An 11,582-nucleotide genomic window follows, 5' to 3' on the forward strand; every position below is an offset into this window, starting at 1 on the left:
ACTTCTGTGGATCAACTGGAAAGGCGAGGGTTGCTCTCAGAACAGGTAAAATTGAGCGGATGTTTGATAGAATTTTTTTTAAATTATGAGGCGTCTGAGCAGATTAGACAGAGATAAGCTGTAGGTGGAATCAGAGACGTGAGGAAAAGGGTTTTGCAATGATTGGTCGGATCTGGAATGCACGGTTTTGAAGTATGCTGGGTGCAGATACAGATGGGTTTTTGACAGGGAGCCGGATAAGCGCCCGAAGATGCGTATACCTCCATAGGAAGGGTGGGCGAGGAGGGCTGGCTGCGTTGCTGTTTTACAGAAAACTAAAAAAAGATGGAAATCACAGCAGGTCAGGCAGCATGCATGCATTCGCTGTGATCTCCAGCATTTATTTATTTCTGTTTTCAGTACAGATTCCAGCATCTGCAGTGATTTGCTCCTGCTGACACTGCAGGAGAAGGGGCCGACGGGCCGAACAGTCACTTTCTGTCCGCAACCACCCAGCAATTCATAGAAGAAAGACAACGATTAACAATTCTGCAGACAATCAGTGTGAAGGTAATGTCGGTCTTCTCAAAGGGGAAAGGGTCAGGAAATATATTATGTTGTGGGGGTATAAAATATGTAAGAAGGTATCATCACATTATTTTACTAGTCATTCAGTTGAAAACTTGTTTAGATTTGAGACATAGTTTGGACTTAAATGTAACAGTAATCGTTTGAAGCTTGATTTATTGTATCTGGCCCTATATTGTTTTAATTCAAGCATGAATGTCCTGATGGCACTGTTGGATACTCTTTCACCTGGCCATTGTAACTGACTCTTGAAGGAGCTTTGTACCTCTGCGTTGTGCCTCTGAATATTCAGCTTCGTTATTTGGTATCGGCTTACACGAAAGGACTTCTGTTCTTCCAAGTAACAAGTCATCGGTCATGCTTTTATGTCAAATCCCGGGGGTAAAAAAGGCGAATTCCTACGGTATTTACTTTTTAGCCATGCCTGTGTGTCAAACGGTAGCAAATAGAATGGAGAAAGTCTTTCAAGTGGGATTTTTGATGTTCGTGAGATCATTGTTGGACCAAAACCGTTCATTTTTTTTAGCATGTCACTAACATCGCGGGCTGGATAGATTCTATAGACCTGTCTGGGTTAACTGCACGTTGTGCTTTTGTTTTAAACGCGATTTGTTATGAAAAAAAAACTTTACATTTTGAGGAGAAAAAAGACCAGGCAGAACGTGTGAACACACAAACCATAATTCCATCCGAATCTGCAACTAGCCTGACATTAAATAAAACCCGAAAGACACGCGGATGCTGTAAATCGGAAACAAAGACAGAAATTGCTGGAAAAGCTCAACAGGTCTGGCAGCACCTGTGGAGAGAAATCAGAGTTAACGATTCAGGTCCGGTGACCCTTCCTCAGGACTCAAGACTCGAAACATTCACTCCTGATTTCTCTGCACAGATGCTGCCAGACCTGCTGAGCTTTTGCGGCAATTTCTGCTTTTGTTTCCGATTAACAGCATCCAAAATTCTTTCGATTTTTATGGGACATCAGTTATCAGCCTCTTCTGTTGAAATACCTTAAAAGCTCCTTTAATGTAACTTTCAATCTTGAGAATTGCTTCTCGTCTTTTTTTTTATTTCTCGAAACACACTTTTCCAGGGGCTCACCTGGCGATGACATTGTGTGTCACCAGAGACTGACAAATATCTAATATTTGTTAGTTTCGTTTATGGCTAACTTTTACTTCGTTGGAGCTGGCTATCTTATTGTTAAATTGACAGAATATAATAGACATCCAAAGAGAATTACTAATATATGTATGTTGCAAACCTCAGTGCACCAGCGAAAACTAATATGTTGATCAGTGATCAGCAACTTCTCAAAATTAGCAGCGAAACTTTTACAGATTTTACAAAATCCCCGATAGCCGAGTGGCACAGCATAAGAGAGTGTATAATGAAATTACAAATTAGTTCAAGATACCCACTTTTCAGAACCATGTGCGCAAATTTCACTATCTAGATCGTTTTTAAAGATAATGCGAGAGTAAGTGGTTGTTTATGTTTTTTCTTGGCTAACAGTCTCAGACAGGCTCAGTCTAAAATTTGGCAGATGAGGCACGGACCCCAAACCCGTGGGGTCGAAATAAAAAAAAGTTGATGCATAACTACAGTCACAGACTTGACTTAACGACCAATGTGAGCCGAATTTGACAATTACCTTTTTTCATGCAAGTCTTCTTTTTATTTTATTACTGTCTCCTATTTATACAGAAAAGCATATGTTAGCTATTGGAATTAGTCTGCGCAGGTCTCCACCTATCACAGCGCTTATTCCACCTCACAATTAACCCTTCAGATGTTTATTAGCATATTCGTGCTGTTTATTTGTATTCCATCACTGGATTCCTGTACAAGAAAAAATCAGATTTTGAATCCAGGCCAATGTAAAAGCAGTCAATTTCGAGCCAAGTAAAATAGCTGTTTGCCAACTTGGTATCTGCTTTTTAAGGAGCGGGTCTTTGCCATTCGTCTGTCCGTTATTAACGAAGGTTTAAAATTACATTCTCGAGATTAAAACAAGACACTCATCCATTTTCCCCCGAAAGGATTGTCCGCGGTTCTGTTCAATTAGCTGTTGATGCCAGATGCCAAGGAGGAAAAATACTAGATAACAGCCACTTGTTCACTGGGGCTGGAGATCGTTTAAAACATTGTAAGTTTAAGTTGGGAAGTAAAACAATCCATTGATTGCGATGCAAATCTTAATTTGCATCTGGTTCGTGTTTTCCCTTTGTATTTGAATGCACACAATACTCGCTTTGCCTCAGCCCACATAGTGTTTACATTCCTCTTCGGATCTGACCAGTTCTTACTGTCCTCCCACTCAATAGGAGGCGGCTTCTGACAAAATGGCCTTTCCTTTTGAAAACTAAGGGGGAAAAAAACTCCAATCTCTTTTGATATTCAGTTTTGCTAAAACTTTGATCGTTAATGTAGTGGACACTGATACACGTCCCTGCGTTTTATTTTATAACATAAGCTTTTCTTTCCATTTTAATGTCATTGTTTTCGATCGTAAATTATGAAGCCCTGAACTTTTACATAATAAAATTTGAACGTCATTGCCTTTAATTCGTGATTCACTTTAAAGACTTTATTAATTTGCATCTGTTGCTTGCTTCCACAACACATTTGCAATGTATCTGGGCTCCGAAGACAGTTGTTTACACAAACAATTTTATACATTTTATGTACATACTGCAGTTTGCACATATACTGGACTAATCGTTCAGGAGTAGGCGAGAAAGTTAAATGTAAATTCACTTTTCTTGTCAAATATCTTGGCAAACTTTCTCAAATACAAGGCATTTCAAAATTAAAATATTATATTTAAACAGATTACACGTGGTAACATAAACAAAGCAATCTTGATCTTATGTCGAACAATGTTATTGTATTTAAATATCCCATTATCCTAATCCTTCAACCTCAGACATAGCACTCAGTCTAAACCTGCGCTAGTCTTAAACAAGATCTGCAGCCTTAAATGAACCACTGTTGGCAATCGAATTGGGATTAATTCGATAGGAGCAACCCTAGTTAGCACAAAAATAATCATTGCTGAACTCGATGAAATGGGGAATTTGCAAGAATAACAAAAAACGCATCATTTATAAAATAGACATCTCCATCCTTCCATACCGGTTTAATTTCTTTTCTGGAACTTGTGATGCTTCGTGTTGACTCTTTCTAAATTGCCTCGTTCTCTTTCGTCACTGGCTCAAACCTAGTCATCTCATTCCAATCGCAGCTCAATACTGTATGTGTCTGTACAGAGTACATATGTACAGTGAATTTATACAGAGCATGTGTATGTACAGTGTGTGTTTGTGTACACATTTTGTATGTGTGTGTATTTCCCCTGTATATTTAAATAGTTCTACGCTGAAAACTAGGGCCAAGGAGATTGACTTGTCCCCCATCTCCCGGAAGCAATGTCCTACCAATCAGCGCCTAGATCCCTTTAGAGGCGGCCAATCAGGAAGAGCGTAACCTTTGACCCCGCGCTGATATTAACAAGCAGGTAATTGACGATGCGCTCGGTCTCCCCTAAAAGGAGCCGAGCCCTGGGACATCAGCGGACCAAATCTCTCTCAGTATTCATCAGCTCACCGCGGACCGGCTGCTGCTCAACTTCAGACACAAGGTCAGTACAAATGACTTGCAGGTGAAAGTGCTCTGTGGTTTGGACAAGCTGATGTAGGTAAGATAAATCTTCCTCAAACGTACTGGAGAAACTCGACAGCCCCTGTGAAGAGAGAAAACACAGAGGGAACCTTTCGAGTGCAGTGAACCCTTCCACACACCTTCCGGACCTCTGTTAAGTTCCTCCAGCAACTTCTGGTTTTGTTTCGGATTTCCAGCATCCGGCAGTTCTTGGTTTCATTTCAACCGCGGATTATCCGCACCGATGGCTCAAATTGAAATAAAATCCCAAGAGCGGCGGGAGCTGGAAATGTGGAACGCAAGCAGAAATTGCTGGCGAAGCTCAGGCGGGGAGAGAGAGGGCAGCGTGAACGCGTCGGGTTCCCTGTTGACTGCTTTTTGTAAAGTCGCTGCAAAAGAGCAGCCAGGGTCAGCATGTCTTTGACAAGTAAAGAATGATCTTGGAGATCAAGGAGAACCGAGGAAGCAAAATTCAGTTGAAGTTTATTTCCAATAGAGGAAGTGTTTTAAAACTTCTACACTGTAAGTAATCTAGTCTAAAATTGCTTGGACGTCGGTGGTGTTTGTTCTGAGAGAGCTCAGGTAATCGGGTCAAATACTGACAGTCCTCTGCACTAATGGAATCCGCGAGTCTTGCTGCGAGTGAAATTCTATCTTGCTTTGTGTTTTGCAGTTTCAAGATCGAAGGTCGCCAATTTGAACTGTGCTGCTCCACGCATAAGTGTAAACGGGCGTTGAACTGGGGGGGGGATCGCACTGCCCTTGTCCGGTGGGTTTCCACGCCTCAGCGTTCAGGATGCAAACTACCGAGCAGCGAGGGGCCGAGCTGGAAATAGACGTGGAGAGTTTGGAAGTGGAGGAGGAAGACCTAGCCAGCTCGCCCCAGGCTGCGCCAGGGCACCGGCAAGATGGGTCAGCCGAGAGCGATAAGAAGCAGCAGGGAGCCGAGGGGGATCACAGGAAGCTCAGCCGGACCCCGAAATGTGCCCGGTGCAGGAACCATGGCGTGGTGTCCTGTCTGAAAGGTCACAAGCGCTTCTGTCGCTGGAGGGACTGTCAGTGTGCGAACTGCCTGTTGGTGGTGGAGAGGCAGAGAGTGATGGCGGCACAGGTGGCACTCAGGAGGCAACAGGCAACGGAGGTGAGTATGTGGAGAGAGACAGACAGACAGACCCAGACCTTGTAAACGGAGCCAAGTTAGCTGCCACTTTCACCCCGGTATTAACTTTCATTCTACATTTATATGGTTCGGTCTGTCCACATGCGGAGTTCGTGGAAGATTTCCTATGAACCCTCGGTCTCATAATTTGGAGATGCCGGTGTTGGACTGGGGTGGACAGAGTTAAAAATCACCCAACACCAGGTTATAGTCCAACAGGTTTATTTGGAAGCACTAGCTTTCGGAGCGACGCTCCTTCATCAGGTGTTTATGACAAACTAGCTGATAAAGGAGCGGCGCTCCGAAAGCTAGTGCTTCCAAATAAACCAGTTGGACTATAACCTGGTGTTGGGTGATTTTTTTTTAACTAGGTATCATAGGAATCAAACTGCAGCTGAAGGCTGGTTCGGACAGACGGCGGTGGTTTCTAACGGCGGGATGGGGAGGGGTTTAGAAACTACAGAGTGGATTTAAAAACAAACGTTTGGCTATGCTCAGCCATCTCTTTGACTTGACTAATAATAGCGGTTTGAATGTTCTGTGTTGAAATATACAGACCGTTGATTTGTGGGGCCACTGGTCCCAGTCAACAGGTTACTGGAACAAAAACAAAACACCCCAGAAATTGCCGGAGAAACCCAGCAGGTCCTGCAGCATCTGTGAAGAGAGAAAACAGACTTAATGTTTTCAGTCCGGCGACCGCAGAGATTTTCCGGCGTTTTCTGTTTCAGATTTCCGGCATCGGCAACTTGTTTTTGTAACAGTTTGCTCGGTTCAGTTATTCGCGTTCCTTCACCAAACTTCTTTTCAAATGACTCAGAGCGAACACGTCAAAAACGCCAGAAATACTGTCAAATCGTTCCCAAATGGAGCAAGTCAGTATGGGGATGGCTAATTGTGATCTCCCCCCACACCCCCACCCCCCCGAACCACCTTGAGAGCAGCTCCTGCCCCTGTCAATGCCCCACTGCAGTGATGCCGGTTACCAGAGCTGTGTGGCAGAATACGGCAGAGATTAGTTTTGTTTCAATTTGTTTGTCTACATCATAAACACTCGATGTCACCAGCACACGGACTGGGGTGACAAATACAATTACTATTGCCCCGAGTTATTGTATTTTATCTATTACCTCCCCTCTTCTTTCCAAGGATAAGAAAGGGATAGCGAACAAACACAACCTGGCCGAGCGCCGAGCCGTTTATCAGAGGCACCTGAGGACGCCGAGTTTGCTGGCGAAGAGCATTTTAGAAGGTGTGTTTAATATTTCTCTCAGCTCCGTTAGAATAGAGGCATCTCTACCGAAAGTCGTGGGGCAGGAACAGGAGAATCCGTTCGATCGGGGGGAGGGAAAGGACCTGGGCAATTGGAATGGAAATAAAAGAATAAACCAATGATTGGGTGAGCCGATTGTTAAAAGAAGTAACGGAAGTTTGGAACTGCACCAGAATATTCACTGAGCTGTTGTTGCATTTTTGTAAATAAGCGAGTTAATTTCTCAGCAACATTTCTGTTTGATGTTTGGCCGCTATTTTCCAAGTTTTTAAAGGATAGAACAAGGTCAGTTGAAGGTCTACCTAATTATTGACCTGTCTGTATATCTGAGCATTACTGGCAACTGCAACTCCAGATTGATAAGATATTGAAACTAAAATCCCAACGGGGGTGGGACATACGAAACATGGAGTATTTTAATAGGTTCCACTGAACTTCCGATATTGTTCCACAGCAGAATAATGTAATTTCTCTCGCTCTCTCTCAAACAATTTGCTATAAAATAATTCTATCTGCAGTATGAGTGTAAATTGAATTCGCGCAAATCACAGGGGAGAAGTTGCACTGAGTTTATTGGCCCGTGGTTTTAATTACCCGAAACTAGCGGGTACAGTCTTAAATTGCTACCCTTGCTTTTAAACGGCTTGACAATCAAAAAAAAGTTAGTCAAAGCTTCATTGCTTCCTTAAAATCAACCGTGAGTGGGGGGGAAACAGTGTTAGCAGTCCCTGTCTATTTGCACAAATGAAATATATCTGTATTCAGACAGCCAATCAGACTGAGGTGAGGCATGATCAAATGGAGTGGATTAATATGGGCGCGAACATTCTGCAATTATTACGGAATATAGGATGGGACTGTTAACTGGAAAGAAATATCACTACATTCTGCTCCTGTGTAATCTCCATGTTCTTGTCAAAATTGAACAACCCTTTCAGTCGCTGTTAGTTTCATTTTTCTAAAAACACTCTTTACCAAGGAAGCGCCTAGTTTATTGTAATGATAGGCTGCTTGCATCGTCGGTGTTGCCATAACTGATTTCGTTAAATGAACAGAATTAGCTCCTGGGACATTATTTGTGGGAGCTGACCTGGTCAGTGCAGTCAGGACCAATAGATGGACCAGTAGGCTAAAGCAAGATTCAAGTTTCGTTTTAATTAAATCTACACGTTGAAGAGTATGCTGAGTAACGGATGAACTGAATTAAATAAAATAACGCGGGGGAAAATTACACCTTTCCCATCTGATTTCCCATTCGAAATAGACATCTTTTGGATCGTTAAGGATAATGATTTATGTTTCGCCCCAATCGAAAACTCGTTCTAATCATCTTAAACCGAAAAGTAGTAATTTTAACAGCAAGCCGGTGCTTAGTTAATATTCAATAGAAGGTAAAGTAGCTTCGCCGGTTTTTTATTCAATAAACAGTATTTGAGAAAAGGAGAGAGGGAGACTCAAAGTGGAATATCTCAGTGTAGAACATGGTTTAAATTTTTTTTAACGTATCTCATAGTCCAATTTGTCACAATTGATTAGCAAGGTTATGCTTGCTATGAACGTACTTACATATGATCATGAGCAAATATCATCTCTGCTTTGTTGATTATAGCGACTCTTTCCAATAATTGAAATCATTGCTCAGCAGCGAGAAGTTTCAAGCTCAGTTTCTGCTCGAACGTTACGTGGTCCTGAGCAGGGAATATCTGACAGTGTGCAACTTGAAATGCTGCCCGATTATATTTGAATTGACATAGTATTTTAATCGAGATATATAATTCATAATAGAGTAGAGGATGCATACACACAGATAGCCTTCTGATTTTTGTTGGTAAATATTCATGAGATCGATTTTGCTTCTCGTGTGAATTAGACTGGAGTGATAAGGTTATCCTACTGAAACGTGTAACTTTCGAATAATACACAACAACGTGACACTTGGGAACCTGATTTTTTTTTCGAATTGAAAAGAAACTGCTGGAGAAATTTAGCAGGTCTGGGAGCATCTGTGTAGCAGGAACAGTGTTAACGTTTCAAGTCCAGTGATTTTTTTTCAGATCTTGTGAATAACAAGTTCAGTGGCAAATATTACAGATCGATAAGTTCAAAGCCAGTTCATGGCCATTTAAAAAAAAACCTGGCCCGGCTGCAAAATGCATTGAACATCAGCCATTTTCTAAATCTCCAAACCGATTATTCTAAAAATTATAAACAAAAATAAGGACAAATTGCTGGAAACATTTCTGCCTTCTTTCCCCACGGATGGTGCCAGATCTGCTGAGTTTCTCCAGCAGTTTGTGTTTCACGTCTCCAGCAAGCGTGTTTCTTTTGATTCTCACGATCATATAAAACAATAAGCATCTGCCTCCATGTCTATCTGAGGTGATAAGTGGCTTGGAACCATATCCTTTCACTTTTGGGACCCGAGCAGAGTTTAGCTCAAAACGCCTTGTATGATTTAGTCTCATGTGAAGGAACTTTCAGCTGATTTTTCGCCAGTCGATTTTCTAACGGATGATGCATGTTAGAATAGTTCCCGTTCAGTGATAAACAAAACTGAAGGACATGCTTTCAGTCTGGAGCGTATTTTACCCTGTTAATAGTTCGAGTTGAGAACACTTTAGAATTTCGAATGGATTCACGTGGAGACAGTATTAACACAATCCAGTCTGGCCTTGCTCATTAGCTTTTAGTTTTGTGCTGATTGTTGGATTTCCATCACCTTGAGCTCGAAATGCTCACCTTCTGAATGATTCCTGCTTTGTAGGTTACCGACCAGCTCAGAATGAGCCATACCTGAGGGGAAGCCCACCTTTACCCCCTCCCGTGAGTGACCGGATGAGGAAAAGGCGTGCGTTCGCTGACAAGGAGCTGGAGAGCATCATGATGGAGAGAGAGTACAAGGAGAGAGAGATGATTGAGGCTGCACAAGCTGCTGCTGCCTTCTTCCTTCCGAACGGCATGGTGCACGCAGCCGAGTACAATTCCTGCAAATCTAACTACAGCCCGCCTCAGCTGGAGAGACCCAGCAAAGACATCGCCCAGCAGTGTAACCTGATGTCCCCGTGCCTCGATCTAACCATGCAGTACTCTGGCTCAGATCGGGCGGTGGAGCTCATTTCTTCCAACGTTAGTGTAGCCACCACCTACAGGCAGTACCCGCTGAGCCCCAGGCTGATGGTCTGGCCAAAGTGTGGTCCCCTCAGCGATGCCCTGCTCTACCAACAGTACGTACTGAATGCCAGTAGCGCCATCCAGACTCTCAAGCCGGGAGCCGTCTGGGACTCTAAAGGGGCAACAGTGCCGGAAGGTCAATTGGCCAGTGACAGTCGGGAGTCACCCAAAAAAGCAGCGAGGGAGTTGCAGCCCGTGGCAAGCACCCACCTGCCAGTCTTGGAGGTTCCCTGTGACCGCTCGGCGTTTTCACCACCAAAGAGAGGTTCCCCCCAGCTCGGGGAAAGTGACTCGCCCTCTCCCTGCTCAGCCCCAGCCAGCGGCATGTCCCTGTCACATAGTCACAGCCAGCCTCAGGAGAACGCTGCCTCCGAGCTCAAAACATTCCTGAGTAAAGGCATCCTGGAAGAGGCAGCCCGGAAATACCGGGAATACGCGATCAAGGAGAACCAGCTGTACAAAAACTCCACCGAAAGATACATGAGCAACCTGATCGGTTCGAAACAGGCCGGGCCAAAAATCTCACCTCCCGAGACACTCTCCTTTTCAGTTGAATCAATTCTGAAGAGGTCATCACATTCTTCAAGCCGCACTTATCAATAACTGTAACATTTCCTCTTCAATTTGAAACGCTTCGAATTAATATCACTTATGGTTACATTTCGAGACCAAAGCTGCCTTTTGTATAAAATGTCTTTGATGTATATGGTTTGGGTATTATCTTGTACAGATATTAGCATAGTTCCTGCCAGAGTATATTTAAAACATCTTGAGTCTTTTGTTTTCTGGAGAACTGCAAATGAGCAAATGTTTTCTGCACTGAGGTAAATGTAAAGCTAAAAAATAAAGAGATTACAGAACCAAACAGTTGCCTTTTCTTAAAGGACCCTGTCAGCATCCATGCATACCTTTGTGAATTCAACCTTCAAAACCAATATTCATAGATACACTTCCCCAGGTCTTTGTCAAGGTAAACAATTTCAGCTGAATTAATATTATTCTCTTTCTGTTCTTGTTGGGAGGGTGCAACTTCACTTCACCTTACCCAGAGTCTAGAGTGGAGATCCCGTCTGGAGTATTGTGAGCAGTTTTGGTCCCCTTATGTAAGGAAATATATCATTTGGTGGAGGCACTTTAGAGTAGGTTCACTAGGATGGTGTCTGGTATGGAGGGATTGTCTTAATGAGCAAAGGTTACACTGGTTGGGACTTTAATTTAGGAGATTGAGAGGTGATCTCATTGATACATATCAGATTGTTAAGGGGATTGACCGGGTCAATGCTGACAGAATGTTTCCCCTCATGGGAGAATCTAGAACCAAGCGAATGGTCTCGGAACGAAGGGGTACCAATTTAAGTCTGAGATGAGGAGGAATTTCTGCTCTGAGGGTTGTGACTCTTTGGAACTCATTGCCACAGTGAGCTGTGGAGGCAGAGTCCTTATGCATATTTAAGACTGAGACAGATTCTTGATCAGTTGGGGAATGAAGGGTTATGGTGAAACGGCATGAATGTGGATGTGACAAATGTTGGATCAACCGTGATCCTATTGAATGGCAGAGCCAGTTTGAGGGGATGAATGGCCTACTGATGTTCCTATTTCTTATTGTCTCATAGACCAATGGTGTGCAAGACTGTCACATGGACGCCAACTTCTATCACCCAATTCCCTGTTCTTTTTCTCTCCTCCCCTTCATGCTATGTATCTGTCCCTATGATAAACAGAGTGGCAGCAGAACCAGTTTTGGAG

At 43.1% G+C, this 11,582-nt stretch overlaps 1 protein-coding gene across 2 annotated transcripts; it reads left to right on the forward strand.

Moving 5' to 3' along the window:
• The first annotated feature begins 389 nt into the window (after positions 1 to 389).
• Positions 390 to 10,811, forward strand: dmrt2a (doublesex and mab-3 related transcription factor 2a). Of its 2 annotated transcripts, none has more exons than XM_043718418.1 (4): positions 390 to 549; positions 4,904 to 5,371; positions 6,539 to 6,641; positions 9,427 to 10,811. In XM_043718418.1, exons 2-4 carry the CDS (start codon positions 5,027 to 5,029, stop codon positions 10,434 to 10,436), a joined length of 1,458 nt encoding a protein of 485 aa, XP_043574353.1. In that variant the 5' UTR covers positions 390 to 549; positions 4,904 to 5,026; the 3' UTR covers positions 10,437 to 10,811. The 2 variants fall into 2 exon arrangements, with proteins under 2 accessions (XP_043574353.1, XP_043574344.1); XM_043718409.1 differs by lacking the exon at positions 390 to 549 and adding an exon at positions 4,098 to 4,210.
• The last annotated feature ends 771 nt before the right edge of the window (positions 10,812 to 11,582 follow it).

The sequence above is a fragment of the Chiloscyllium plagiosum genome, chromosome 2, assembly GCF_004010195.1.
Source record: "Chiloscyllium plagiosum isolate BGI_BamShark_2017 chromosome 2, ASM401019v2, whole genome shotgun sequence".
Classification (NCBI taxonomy): Eukaryota; Metazoa; Chordata; class Chondrichthyes; order Orectolobiformes; family Hemiscylliidae; genus Chiloscyllium; species Chiloscyllium plagiosum.

Coding starts and splice junctions, on each gene's coding strand:
- dmrt2a (XM_043718418.1), top strand. CDS start 5,027: ATGCAAACTACCGAGCAGCGAGGGGCCGAGCTGGAAATAGACGTGGAG. Junction 5,372..6,538: donor GGAGGCAACAGGCAACGGAG/GTGAGTATGTGG, acceptor CTTCTTTCCAAG/GATAAGAAAGGGATAGCGAA. Junction 6,642..9,426: donor GGCGAAGAGCATTTTAGAAG/GTGTGTTTAATA, acceptor CCTGCTTTGTAG/GTTACCGACCAGCTCAGAAT.